We start from the raw sequence: 15,676 nt of genomic DNA, 5'->3' as shown, positions 1-15,676 counted from the left end.
GTCATCGCCTTATAATCAAGGGGTCCCGGGTTCGATACCCGGTGGAGGCACAAGTGGTTCGGAACCCACTTTAAACTGTAGGACCAGTCCCGATTAGCCTTACTGTGCATAAAGTGTACTTCAAACAATAAATCAAATCAAATGTCAACCTCCTTCGTGAATAGTACATCCTGGAAACTGTATCCTTGTAGGCAAATGAATCTCTGGCGCCTGTAACCGCAGTCAAGATTATCCTCTTGGTGTTCAGTCTATCCTTGCGTGTTTGTGTTCATCCCTTCATGACGTTCATCTAATTACCATTCAATCTCACCGTCACCATTGGTCAAAACTAGTAAAAATTCGACTTGAAATATAACAATGAGTCAAATAAGTCTTGATTATTTTCCACAAATAGAGTGTCAACAAAAGTTGAGGTAGTAATTTCAACTCTACAATGCTTAATTTTTTATCAATAGATAATTCCGCTAACGACGACGTGGTTTTATCTAAGTCTCAAATATTTTTGTCTGTACGCAAAAGAAATGGTTTAAATCTCAAGCCAATCCATGGGTGTCTGGTAGGAGGGGCTGCAAGTGGGGCACGCCCTCCTGGAAAATACGTCCTACCATAGACTTATTCATTACAGACATATCCTATATTTCATTTCATACACAGTTATTTCTTAATTATATATTGGAAGGGTGCTGCATGCAGGAACATGATAGCTTCCATTTTAATAAGTGTTTTCTTGAGGGAGCAGTACTATTATCGGGGGAATATGTCTTGTTTGCCTCTTCTGGAACAAGTTACCATGCTTGTCTCTCCCTCGAAGAAATGCTGCGGACCTCCATGGGCCAGTCATAATAATAGTATAATCCACCTCTTAAATGGACGCATCTTATGTAATGATAAATTGATACCGTTGATGGAGTTCTTTCTGTATAACGCCTCTCCGATCACATAACGCTCATCTTATAATTAAGGGGTCCTGGGCTCAATCTCCAGTGGAAGTCAATGGACACTCGTTAGGACTACAGTTTAAAATGAAGATCTAGTGACAATTAGCCTATTTGAGCATGTGGACTTTAAAAAAAATCACTCCTGGATTATTGACCTAATTATTAATTTTTTTCTTTAATTTGTCTGCCTCATTATAGGTCTCTAACAGCCTCGAGTCAAAGTTTCTTTCCACCCCTTTCTTCATCTTCTTTGAAATTCATGCACGTTAATCATAAGAAGTGCATAACTGATAGTAAAAATTTATATGTTGGAAGAGAACTTGAAAATAGTGCTAGCCACAATTATATCAGTTCAGTAATACTATAGATTTTTTGAAAAACAAAATTGTTACATTAAAATTTGGTCACCTCGGTATGGTAGTGATTGTGATTACTTGTTATTAATTAGAACAAATTAAGAATTGTAATTTTAGGGACATTGCATAATTTAAAGATGACAGTTATGTAAAAAAAAAACTGTGATAGAATATAGAAAGTGACACATCGAATTACACATGGAGTGGTTATCGCAGTGCGTTATGATGCCAGGGGTCCCGGGTTCGAATCCCAGTCTGAGCATGGGTGTTTTTGTGAGTGTTCCTTCATCATCATCAATCATACTCATCATTGTGATTAAGGCAAAGAAGATGTTTTTTGTTTGTTTATTGTTTATTACTTTGATGATACTCATATCCAGGCCAAGATTTATGTGGAGGGTCGGTGCTGACAACATCAAGAACTCACTCCAATGTATGAACAGTTTCAGTTAGTCTATAAACCAAGTCATGTCAGATGGTTAGTTATAGTTTTCAATATTTTTGACATTCCTAATATTTTTTTTTCAATATATGGCTGATTTCAAAGCAATTTTTCTACATTGAAGGCTGGGAGCTGCAACCCTCCAAATCCTACTAAATCCTAATGAACTCTTGATCATATCGCATACCTCATAATTGTGAGTATCCCATAAAACTTACTAAGCCTGATGATTGCTTCTAATCATAGCAGTGTTCATTAGATTACATTTTAAAAAAGAGGTCTGATAGTGTCTTTAGCTCTCCAATGACAAAATTTAGGAAGTAGAGAGAAAAGCTTCCATTAATTTAATTCAACAAGATATTTGCTCTAATCTTTGTAAACTTACTTATTAGAAAATTCGCCAAATGACAGCAAAGCTCGTTATGGGATGAAACTTGTGAACTTTCTAGTATCTACAATATTCACAAGTAAGATATGCATGGAGTGAGGACCAGCCTATACTTACAGAACCGTTTACTTTTCCCTAATTGTATATATGTATTAAATTTGATTGGGTGAGCAATCGGGTGGGCACAGGAATTTTTGGGTGGGCGCTTGCCCACCCGTGCCCACCCCTGGTTGGTGGAATCTCTTTTCCATTGCTTCACCTGCCTGAAAAGGAAAAATAAACACTAGTCACCGTTTTCACCATTTGTATGGAGACTTATGACTCACCCTGTAGTGTTCTGCCACAAATATGTATTTTTTGTATGATATTTATTAAGAGTGAGCATGCCTTCAGGAAATATATCTGACCCTTCTCTGCCTCTTTTCAGGGACGTTCATGTAGCCTCCACATTTATTTTATTTCATTGGAAAATTTAACACATTGACTGCCACCGTGTAACTGAAAATGTATCTCTTCTGGGCCAATCCGATTTTCTTGTTACTGACCGACTGTGAATGAAATGTGTATGCATAATATCTCAATACAATTGAAATTAAGCCCATTGTTGAGGTTTTTGTGGTGTGTATGCATTTCTATACACGCGGCGTAGGTTTTCAATTTGACGTTGTATGCCACGTGTATATGATTTCATACACGTAATTATTCGCTTTGTGTTACCACATTTTGTCTTGTTCTTTCCGAATATCACGCTGTTTTAAAATTTTGTGGTGATCAAAGTACCAAAATTATCAGACTACTGGAGCATTAGTGCTTTGTTTGATTTCCTCTTCCCTGAAGTATAATGAGTAGAAACAGTTTTGAACTGCTTCTACGAATGTGGCATTTTGCAGACAATTCACGTGCTGTCCCTAATGATAGATTACATAAAATTACGAACATCACCAACAAACTCATTTCACAATTCCAAGAAATATACTCACCAGGGGAAAAAAATTGTGTCGACGAAAGTATGATACCATGGCGGGGAAGACTTTCATTTCGGCAGTACATCCCTTCCAAAAAGAATAAATACAGAGTGAAAGTTTTCAAGTTGTGTGCCAGCAGGGGCTATACATGGAACATTATTCTTTATGTTGGAAATATAAATGGCCGGTAACATGCCAGTTCCTGAGACTGTTGTGTTACAGCTTGTAAGAGATCTTCTCAGTGAAGGCCGGCATCTTTACACAGATAATTATTACACCAGCGTTCCTCTTGCTTACCTTGCCATTGACAATAATACCCATCTGATCGGTACAATTATGTCTAACCGTAAATATTTGCCAGCAGATGTTGTTCAAGATAAATTGAGGAAAGGTGATATTGTAGGAAGGGAAACTCAGGAAGGTGTGACTATTCTGAAGTGGAGAGATAAGAGAGATGTGTTAGTCCTATCTACAGCTCACTCTGCTGAAGAGGTAACTGTAACAGAAAGACATGGTTCAGAAATTAGAAAGCCTACCGCAATTATTGATTACACTACTAGCAAGTCCTTCATTGACGTATGTGATCAATTCCCTTCATATGGGAATGCTCTGAGAAAGACTACAAATTGGTACAAGAAAGTTATTATTGAATTTATATGGGGAACGGCTCTCGTGAATGCCTACATTCTCTACAGTGACTGCATCCAGTCCAGTAACATACACATAAATGAATTCAGGAAACTTGTAATCCTAAATATTCTTTCTGAACAATTACCTCCTGGACAGCAAACTCACTTTACCTGTGCAACAAGGCAGAAAAACTCAAACTCATCACTTGATAAACAAAGTAGGGGATAATGGAAGAAAGAAGCAAGGACGCTGTGAACATTGCTACAAGATCTATGGCAGAAGTGGAAATTCTGACTCGACAGGGAGCAAGTTTGCCAGGTGGGTGAAGACAGTATTTGACAAATGTCCCAAAAATCGTTTTATGTGCCGGGAGTGTTTCAACAAAAATCATTGAACTTCCAAAGTGTTCGGTATAAAATATGCCATCCTTATATCTATCTATACAGGGTGACTGGTAATTAGATGTATTCCCTGAAAGGGGTTAAAGTAGAGACAATTTGCAATATATTTGACCATATGATACCCCATCCGAAAACTAGTAGTTTTCGAGATAATCGAATTTCAATTGTTTTTTTTTTAAAAAATGACAATTTTCCACATAAAAAGATGAATTGAGAAAAAACTGCTCATTGTATGGAACTTATTTCAGCGTTTGCTGATAGCTAACAAATAAGTGGTTAGTTGGAAAAAAAGTTTTTCCCAAATAACAATCACATGTAAGTAACGGGTGGGTCTAAACTTACAAGTGATGATAAAAAATTGCACTCTTAGTTTACTTGGCAACGTATTAATAAAAAAAATGGTATGACACGAAGCGTACAAATTACTTAAATTACTTCCTTGATTCATCAGCTATCCAACAAGGTACAAATGTTGCTGACATTCACATTTGTGTACAAGAAATAACACTTGATTCATCTTCATGTGAATGGAATCAATGAACAATACAATTAAAGAACATTACACGTCTTGCTCAAAGTGGGCACCTCCGTTACGAATGCAGGCACACGGGTTTTTACGGGTCATTTGGTCTCGTAACTCGTGATGTGATGGTGGCCTTGACGTGTTGACCAGCTGTTAAGATCCTCTCCATGAGCTCTTCTTGCGAGTTTACCAGTGCCTTGTCATGTGGCTCCAAATGATATATGAAAAATTGTTGTTTCCTCTGGCAGGAATTCCTTGTGGATCATGCCATCACTGTCAAAGAAAGTGATAAGCATAGTCTTGATGCGTGATTTTTACGCCTTGACCTTCTTCCAATGGGGTGATGCAGGAGAATGCCATTCCATGCTTTGGCGTTTCATTTCAGCATCGTACCTCACACACCAGCTCTCATCCTATGTAGCAATGCATTGCAAGAAATTTGGATCTGAATCCTCCAGATTTCTCTCTCTTCCCACGCCTCAAAATCGCTTTGAAAGGTCAAGAGATTTGAGGATATTCCGGACATCCAACAGAACGTGACGAGGGTCTTGAACACCGTCCCGAAAGAAGACTTTTCTAAAAGTTTCCAGGACATGTACAGCCATTATCAACGGTGCATAGGCATGGGAGGGGACTACTTCGAAGGACAGTAAGGTAGGTTTCATTAAGAATTCGTCTACTTTCAATATTCAGGATCATTCACCGAACTTTATTGTCAGAGGTTGTATATTCGCTGCAACCACCAACACTCCGAAACACAAGCTGCCACTGCATCTAGATGCTAACGGAAGATAAAGTTCCCCGTGCAAATAGCACCGTGCCGTGAAGGCACGTTTAGGGCATGTGGAAGTAGGGCCCCACACATTTTCAAGCTTGGCTATTGTAGAGGTGATGTGATCACCACCATGCTTTGTCCATCTTTGCCTGGGCAGACACCCTACAGATTAGACCACCATGGCTCCCAGTCACTAAAAATGATAAGAGCTCTAAACCTGGCACTCCCAACCTACAATTCCACTTAGTTCTAAAAATGCATATGTGGTTAGGTTAGGAAGGCTAAGTTTAGAGCTTTTAGCACTTAGTTTTGAGAATGTTAGTAGCTGGATGTGTCCCACACCAGACCCTTCAATTAAATCTTCATTCCCTTAGGAGAGAACTAGACAAACTGCCTATGAGACCCCTCACATTGAGGAAAGCTATAGAACAATTTAACTATACCTTAACTCCTTAAGTGTGGAATTCTTTGAACAGGTCACTGGAAGAAAAGAAAAATGTTTCATCACTCCCTTCTTAATTTTCCAATTCAGATTTACAGTCACTACTTTCAGAGGTGAACAAGTGCAACTCTGGCTTCCCCAATGGCCCACCCGTTCGAACCCAACTAGCTATTCATCTGTGGAAGTCTTCTTATCTGCCTGCAGTTGTCAGTTGTGATTAGTCAGGGTATGTTGTTCACAATGTCAAATTTTGATATGTTGAATCTCGTGCAAATGTTAGTGACGAATACTTGTGGCAGAAGTTCACGCTGTTGCCATGTCGGAGCACAACCCCGTGAGTTGGATGTTTAAGAGAATGAAAGATCTTGGTAAAAGTGACAGTATTTGCTCGAAAGGTCGGGGATGACACAAAAGTGCTCCGGAGAGGCACTGGTCTGACACTTGAAGTTGGCAATGCAGCCAGTTGACGTTGCCACACAGTGGAAAAGCAGCTTTTGTCCCGTTCTCCTTTTCCCATATGTGGCACCAGCACAATTCCGCACAGCTACCTATTTTCATAGCTGCATTTAGTAGCCAGTTCCTCAGTAAATGCTGCAACTACTTGTTATGTACCGCATCATGCAAGAATGTAACTCCAGAAATGCAAATTTTGATTTTGTTTAATATATCATCCCCTCTGAAGAGTCCTATTTGGATTCAGATCGACTTATCTCCATCTAATCTCTAATCTTTAGTGCTAAAGTGGCATCACGTATCTCCCAACTTAGTACCCTTTTCTAGTCAGACATATTCCTAAGAATATATTGTTTCCTCTACCCTGTAAATTTGATAAACTGGAGTTGTGTTCCTTTACAGTGGCAGGATTGGGTTCCAAAACTGCAAAGGAGGGGGGCGGTGCACATAAGAAGGTTTAGCATAGGGGGGGGGGGGGGCACAAAATGACGAGACCTTTAATCGCCACCACAAATCACAACCTTTTTAATTCTATACAAATAAGACCACTGGTGCTCATTATAGCACAGCTTTTGTAAGACCATTTTGATATTTACATATTCTTCTTCACGTTGTTGAGTTTCGAATTGGAATAGATGTGTAGAGAATCACATTGTGCAATGGGAGGTCAGGCAATGTGGTAAACAAACAATGGTATAGGAATGCCTCACAATGAGGTACAGGTTGTCACACTAATTCCACATCAGGATACTGCATTAACGATTGAAGCACTTCACCTTCACAACACAAAAATTACACTCCTTACGGTGGTTTCTTGGCTCCCTCCACTCCAGGTTCACTTTTCTTTTCTAATTATTATTATTTTTTCTGTTGTAAACATTAAACACAGGTTTTGCAAACTTTATGGGGGAGCCTAAGACTGTTGACATTTTAGATTCAGCACAACCAAAATACCCTAAATTCATTCAAAAATCCTTGGCAACTAAAGAAAAATATATTTTTATATATCTGTGTAATTTGTGCTTTCTTACACATTATGTACGAGGTATGGAAATCAAGTTTCCAGATTGATTTTCTTATTCATTTCAGGTCACGTCAATAAGCAAGAGCTGGGTAGGATACTGACCTGTGTACTATTCTCTGCCTGTGCACAAACTTTTACGCACATGCATGGAACAGTCTGGCTGTAGCATTTGTTAGAAGCGGACTGTGCATCTGAGCTCCGTTGGAATCAAGTTCACAAGTGGAACATGATGTTAATGTCACAAAACTTGGGAAATCCACCACGGAAACTTACAATTATTTGAAAGAAATTTGTGGGGATCAGTGTTTGTTTCGCACATGAGTTTTCGAGTAGTTTAAAGATGGTAGAGAATGCATCGGGGTTGATCCACGATCAGGCCACCCTTGCTCTTCAAAAACTCAAATTGAGAAGGTAGCTAAAATTGGTCGTTGATTGGGTGGCTGAAGGTCAGACTGTCAATGTTGTATTTTAAGAACCTTTTAGGGACCCTTTCTGAACAGGTGAGGAGGAGGAGATCAGCCATGTGGAAGAATGGCTTATGAATTCTTCATCACGACAATGTGGCAATTCACAACGTGCTATTACATTACAACATTTTGATTGTCTGATTATTTTTTTTTTTCAATAAAAGAGTTAGTTGCAGCATGAGTCCGGAAACTTTACTGCCACACCTCGTATATCTTTAAAAATAGTAGTGGAACCTAGATTTTTTTCAAGACGAAAGAACTTAAAATGCAGGAAAATGCAAGATCCTGGAATGTAAAACTGGGGTTCTACTGTATGTAGAAAACTTCTTTTATGCTTGATATTTACAGGGCTCGAAAGTACTAGTGGGGTCAAAATTACTGATAATGACCAAAATAACAAATATACTGACCCCCATAATTTAATATTAAAGCAACTGATAATAAATTACTAAGCAATATGAGACTAATCCCAACCCAACTCAACCTAAAATTATACTGTTAGGAGAAATAATTAAAAATAAATCACAGTCAAACTTGAAAATGGGATTTGTTCATTATTTTCTGGCATACACCCCCCCCCCCCCCAGCCGACATCACATTTTTTTTCTTTTATTGATCTTTTTCATTACTGTACAAAATTATGAAGACAATAGATAAATATAGTGTAGGAGATATTGAAATTCAGAACATGTAGTCTTTGGTTTTTGCTGAAAAATTAGCATTAATAAACTCTCGTTTCTCTTTAGTCTTCTGCACTTCAACACTACTTCTCTTCTCACGAGCTGTGCCATGTTGACTCCCCAATGTCTTTCCTTCCTCAGAGGTGTTTTCAGCAATGTGCGAGCAATCATCCTCTTCTCAATCCATTCTTGTGTAAGTTTTGCTTCCTCATCTTGTATACTTTTAGTCATATCAGCCTTTCCAAATCCTCTGCCTTTTCCCTTACCTTCATTTCTTTCTCCCCGTGCACCTTGTCTTTAATAGGACAATATTCATCACAATGTGATTGTAATGAGACTATGTTCAAGAGGAAAATTTTCCTCTAAAAAGGACAAGGGAAAATTATTGCTAAAAAGCAGGGGGGGGGGGGGGAATGACTAGTTTTTTTTTGCACTCCACTAAGAAAATACTATTTTAAATTAAAGCACAATATATACCATTGATATATAAATAGAAATACATAAAATTTCTCATTAATATATCCCTTTTTATGTATGAATGGTATATATTGAGCTTTCATTTAAAATAATATTTTTAGTGGAGTGCAAAAATAAATAGTCTTTTTCTGAAGGTAAAGTACAGACAGTAATCTTAACATTCATTTTGATGAAATCTTCCTTGCAACAGCTTCCTGCCACTTGTACCTGTCTTCGCCATTTCACTGACACTCAATACTGTCCTCAATGTCACACAGTAAAGTTAAAACTATTCTAAAAAAATTTACACTAAAAGTCTAAATCTAGCAGATAAGTACACTTTCAACCCAACATGCATGGCACTTACAATGTGTTTGTTGCTGGGTAAGCGCATTGTTGCAACAATCGCTGCAACATACTCCCAACACTCCTGCAGGGAAGGTAGAAGGCACGTTTTGTTCAGGGAAAACCATTTGCTATCTTGTCAATAAATGGACCAAGGAAGATGCTTTTAAAAAAAAGGGGGAAAAGGGAATCTAGGCTGAAAAACTAGTAAAAAAGGAACCACAAAGAAAAATGTTTTAAAGAAGGGAAGAAAAGGGAATGTGGGCTGAAAATGGAAAAAAAGGGAAGTCAAAACCATGTAATCTTGTTGGTGGAAGATAATTATCAACACTTGTTATTTATTCCATGATCCATGTAGAAAAATAAAAAAGGACTTCCTTTTAAAATCCAGTCTAGTAATGAACATGAGCTGTTCTCGCCATTTGTAAGATCACTTGTGTGATATTAACAAGATGTACCTTCATCTCTTACAAATCACAAAGAACTGAAGAAAATGTGGCCCTCAGGAAATAATAATGGAACTTTTCGGCAATACTCAAGAAATGCTTTCATCACTGGTAGGAGAAATGGTACAAAATATGCCTTACCTTTAGTTCAATTACAAAACAACCACCTCACCAGGATGTTATAGAGGAGTATTTTTTTTTAAATATCACAAATTCAGTCACACATACAAAAATAATACAGACATTAATGACAATTTTTTTTTTAAAAAAAACTGATAAATTACTGACTGATAAAAAAAACTGATTTTACCGACTATTTTCCACCTTTGTATTTCCTAGACAAAAAGCAAGGGAGCAGATTCCAGCAGTCTTGCAGACATATTTGGATATTACCGTATTTGCTCATGAATAATGTGCACCGTTCTGGCAGAATGCAAGCAAGCACCTCGCATAACACAGGATGTATATTAGCAGTATTGGTCGGGCGAGAAATAATAGAAAACTTCCCGAGCACTGTGGCACGAGTTGGTGACTCATCGTATCCAAAAGAATCTCCTCTTGGTTCACATAGCAACAGGTGACTCGTTTGCTCTTGATCGGCACAGCAACAGCTTTAAAACTTACAACTAAGAATGCCATTTCTTGAACCTCAATTGTACCGCATATTATTATCACCATCCTTTTTCAGTTTCCTGCCTCTGGCTGGGTTGGCATAGAAGTCAAGCCTCTCCATTTTTTCCTGGTCTTCCACCACCCACGGTGTTCCAATCTTGTCGTCTTCTAACACTCTCCACTCTTTCTACAGACATCTTGGTCTCCCCCTTGGCCATATGTGCATGGTAAGTTCTGGTAGTCTCTCTGCATCCATCCTCTTCATCCGAACCATCTCATCTGTGTCTGATTCTATCCCTTCTAGTCTTCCCCAATATACTCTTTAAAAAATATCCACTGCCTGCATCTTTCTTTCATCTCTGTCATTGTCCAAGTCTCTGCTCCATACATAATTATTGGCACATAGTATGTGCTATATATTACCTTCTTGCATTTCATAGGTACATCCCTGTTCCATATTAATCTTCGAACACTTTGATATAATATACGAGTTATAATTGTTTGCTGCTTTTCCCCCATCAAAAACCAGGGTGCACATTACACACACGTAAATACGGTATTAAATTTCTTTCACGACTCACTTTCTCCACATGTTTTACCAAAGAATGCATCACGGAAAAAATAAAATTTACAAAATGATAGAACAAGAACTACACAACACTAGTTCATTAAAAAGTGTTAAGGAAAGATAAAAAAAGAAGACTGTCGATTATTGACTTGAAGGTTTATTAATACCTTACATACAATGTTGGAGAACATGTGAATGAATAAAATCAAACACTACTTGTGAGTAAAGATACATGTATTGTGAATATGTGAGTAAATAAAAATGATCCAATGATTATGATTTTACACAACTATGTTTTTCACAAGTTTTACAAAACTTGAGAGAGTAGTTTTCCCCCGGAAAAAAAGAAAAAATCAAACAGTAAAACACAGATTTGGTTACGTAAAGGAAAACTTCCCTCTCTCTCTCTCTATGAATAATATGATACTAAAGCATATTGTATGGTTGAATGTGGTAATTACTGGTATAGCAAAAAAACTAAAACACTTTCTCGCTTGTTTCCAGAAATTAAGTTTGCAACATCAGGGGGAATTCAAAAACACTTTGTCAAGAAATACAAGATAGTTATTATTTGCAGTCCAACTATTATTTTTCTTCTCCAAATAAACAAGATACTGCATGTAAACACAGAACCCTTACGGAACAAAGTAACTTAACAGCCAGCAACCCTAAAATCTAACACATGCAATGCTAAGAAAGAACTTCCCAACCATAAATTTGTAAACCATTAAAGGCCATGCATACGTACATACTTGGTCACACAACTTCTTGCATATATACTCGACGCATGCACACCGATCCACACTCACATGTACACAAAAAACATACAACATATCTGTAGCACGATACACTACTTTAGAATTATTGGTATATACTATGTATTTTTTTGCATCACTATCACACCTAACACACGAATTTCCATATACATACTTAAAAATCCCAACTGAAAGAGCTCTACCATTTCTTTTTTGCAAATAGCTTTCCACACAAGAACATCCCTTATTAACGTCCTAATACCAGAAGTCAACGATGGGACTAAAAACCTCTAGTTTAATTAAGACTGAACAGGTTAATGCTTGCACATCTACTAGCAAGTTACGTTGCACAAGATCCAAATAGCTTCAGCCACCTGCATTAAAAAGAACTTTATTATGTGGCGGTTTCGAGAGAGAAGAGATAAAGGGGTAAGAGAAATATGAATGTTAGCTTTTGTTTTGCGTATCAAACATGAGGATAATGAGCATAACACAAACAAATTTATACATCATCTTGCTTCAATTATTAAGTCTTTCACAAAGGCTTTTTATTTATCATTTTCACTTAAGCACCTGGAACCATACTTCTTCATTTAATTTACTACATGCACATTGTCCTAGTGCTACAAGAGCATTATGTAATGTCATTTGTGCATGGTATTCTAGACTTTGGGAAGAAATGGGCTTCGTATGCAACCCTACAAAGAAAATTCATGCACTGAAATTGAAATATTTTTATTGAAGTTGGACTTATCTATTAATAAGCCGTAGTCCTTCAATGTGCTGGTGCCAATATTACACTATCACTGTCTTTTGGTGCCATTCAGAGTTTAGAGTTTGTACAACACCACCACACTCCGGTTGCCGCTTCGGCAACAATGTCTTGGAGCAAATACATGATGCTTCAAAATGGCACTAAGTTCAGTCAGCTGCCAGTGAAATTTTGACCATTTACCAATCGATTCACTGCTAGGCACGAAATGTTTCAAATCTTTTGGATCTTCTCTCCCACCACTACTGGATTGTTGCGACGAATCTCTTGCGCTCCCATTTCCCTGTAGTCAAAGGTGCAGTTGTGTTTGTCGCTGTATCGATGTACTGCACAGAACAATCCATTACATCGGCACAGGAAACCTGTTCCAATAAACAAAAATAGATGATATCACATGAAGAATGTGGATGAAATTTCATGAAGAAAATATCACACAACCTCACCACAACAAATACTGAATTTCAGTGGAACCCCCACTTTATGCTTTTCAGGGGACTATGAAGATTAAACGTGTGGGAAAATGTAAAATAAGGATTCCACTGTACTAGTTTCCTGAACCACTCAATCTAATTAATAGAGCCACATATTCATAGTGAATAAAATATCAACATCTCAGTATAGGGTCAATCCATATGAAATCATACAACCTGGTTGCTTGACCATTTTTAAAAAAGTTTATTTTTTGAGTGGTGTGAGCCTCATATATTGACAGTTCAGAACCACTCTTATTTTATTTTTACTATCACCGATTTGAAGATGGCGGGCATTTTTTTATCATGGCGCGCGTCATTTTCTCCATTCGTAAGCATCAGCGGCAACTTTTTTTTCTCAGCTCTGGTAAGTCCTACAACAATGAGACAAAATCTGTGATGTTAAGCACATTGTAGGTTACAATTATATTTCTGTGTAATTTTCTAAATATTATTCCTTCATAATAAATTTTAAGGTTTAAATTGTGTATTTTAATCGCTCAAAATGACATTTTCGGACAATTTTTTGAGGGAGAAGGCAGTTTGCTTGACACTTGATTTTTTTTTGCGCAAGTACCTGTGTATCAATAGAGTACGTCAAAATTATTTGAAGCTTGAGACTTTCATATTTGTTTTTCTACAGGGTCATAAACATGCACTTTTTGTTAAAAAATCCAAGTTCAGGGTTAAATGTCTCTGGTGGGCAGTTGTTTAAAAATCTGAAATTTGTACACAATACAGTACTTCAGGATAAGTAACTTCAGTAAAAATTTTGAGTTTGAGATTTAATTGGTTTAGGAGATACAAAACTCGTGAAAAATTCAACATTTTGCATTAAATATGGCATGCCTAATTTCATTTCTTAACATTTTGTGTTGAAATTCTGCAAACTGTAATTTGGAATTTCAATGAACAACATTACAATCCTGAAATGGCTCTGCAATAAAGTATATATACGAGGGCGTGCTGAAAAGTAAGGCTTCCTATGTTTTTATTTTCTTTGTTAACTTGTAAACGTATTTTGGATTTTGAGCAACCATACATTGCACTTATAAGACTTTCCACCTTCTCCATTGAAGGTTTCAAACTTCTATCGCCAGGGAGTGCTGAACTATTGCGAGGAAAATGGCAGCATGTAACCATGCAATGTTGGTGAAGCGCCTGAAGTAGCGTGCCGTGATCGAGTTTATAACCGCAGAAAATGTGCTACAAATTGACATTCATCTGAGACTGAGGGAATATTATGGGGATGAATGTGTAGACATCAGTACTGTGCGATCTTGAGTTTATCATGCTCTTAAAGAAAACCCACAGCTGAAAAAATCTCAGCTATGTGAGAGAATGGAGTGAAAGGCCACGAACTACAACTAATGGGAGGTCATCGGAATCGTGTTCAGCTGGGGGTTTCTTTACAAACATGAACAGCCCAAGATCGCACAGTACTGATGTCTACACATTCATCCCCATAAAATGCCTTCAGTCTCAGATGAACGTCAATTTGTAGCACATTTTCTGCGGTTATAATCTCGATCATGGCACGCTACTTCAGGCGCTTCACGAACATTGCATGGTTACATGCTGCCATTTTCCTCGCAATAGTTCAGCACCCCCTGGCGATAGAAGTTTGAAACCTTCAATGGAGAAGGTGGAAAGTCTTATAAGTGCAATGTATGGTTGCTCAAAATCCAAAATTCGTTTACAAGGTAATAAAGAAAATAAAAACATAGGAACCTTTACTTTTCAGCATGCCCTCGTATATATACTTTATTGCAGAGCCATTTCAGGATTGTAATGTTGTTCATTGACATTCCAAATTACAGATTGCAGAATTTCAACACAAAATGTTAATAAGAAATGAAATTAGGCATGCCATATTTAATGCAAAATGTTGAATTTTTCACGAGTGTTGTATCTCCTAAACCAATTAAATCTCAAACTCAAAATTTTTACTGAAGTTACTTATCCTGAAGTACTGTATTGTGTACAAATGTCAGATTTTTAAACAACTGCCCACCAGAGATATTTAACCCTGAACTTGGATTTTTTTTAACAAAAAGTACATGTTTATGACCCTGTAGAAAAACAAATATTAAAGTCTCAAGCTTCAAATAATTTTGACGTACTCTATTGGTACACACGTACTTGCGCAAAAAAATTCAAGTGTCATGCAAACTGCCTCCCCTCAAAAAAATGTCCGAAAATGTCATTTTCAGTGATTAAAATACACAATTTTAACCTTAAAATTTATTATGAAGGAATAATATTTAGAAAATTACACAGAAATATAATTGTAACCTACAATGTGCTTAACATCACAGATTTTGTCTCATTGTCGTAGGACTTACCAGAGCTGAGAAAAAAAAGTTGCCGCTGATGCTTACAAATAGAGAAAATGACGCACGCCATGATAAAAAAATGCCCGCCATCTTCAAATCAGTGATAGTAAAAATAAAATAAGAGTGGTTCTGAACTGTCAATATATGAGGCTCACACCACTCAAAAAATAAACTTTTTTAAAAATGGTCAAGCAACCAGGTTGTATGATTTCATATGGATTGACCCTATACAAACTGGGCACATTTTGAGATCAAAAGTGGCATAAATATAGCACTTTGGTGTTTACAATCACGAAAATAATACTATATCAGATTTCAAAATTACAATTTTTACACAAAATAAACCTATCCAATTCTAATAGAACATTTGTCTGTAAAAAAATATTTTTTCCTTCCAAAATTTTTGCAACAAAATTAATTAGGGTTTATTTT

General features: G+C 37.1%; 1 protein-coding gene across 5 annotated transcripts in view; it reads right to left on the bottom strand.

Annotated features, from left to right (window-relative positions):
- Positions 1-11,050: 11,050 nt before the first annotated feature.
- Positions 11,051-15,676, bottom strand: part of drn (zinc finger AN1-type doctor no) — a 70,190-nt gene continuing 65,564 nt past the window's right edge. For all 5 annotated transcript variants that reach the window (XM_083137069.1, XM_083137070.1, XM_083137073.1 and 2 more), the window contains one exon: positions 11,051-12,800. In XM_083137069.1, the coding sequence (XP_082993195.1) occupies positions 12,652-12,800 (149 nt within the window). In that variant the 3' untranslated portion in view covers positions 11,051-12,651. The remainder of the gene's footprint in view (positions 12,801-15,676) is intronic.

The sequence above is a fragment of the Lepisma saccharinum genome, chromosome 15 (genome assembly GCF_977018435.1).
Source record: "Lepisma saccharinum chromosome 15, izLepSacc3.1, whole genome shotgun sequence".
NCBI classification, from domain to species: domain Eukaryota; kingdom Metazoa; phylum Arthropoda; class Insecta; order Zygentoma; family Lepismatidae; genus Lepisma; species Lepisma saccharinum.
This window is presented reverse-complemented; position numbering and strand designations above follow the sequence as displayed.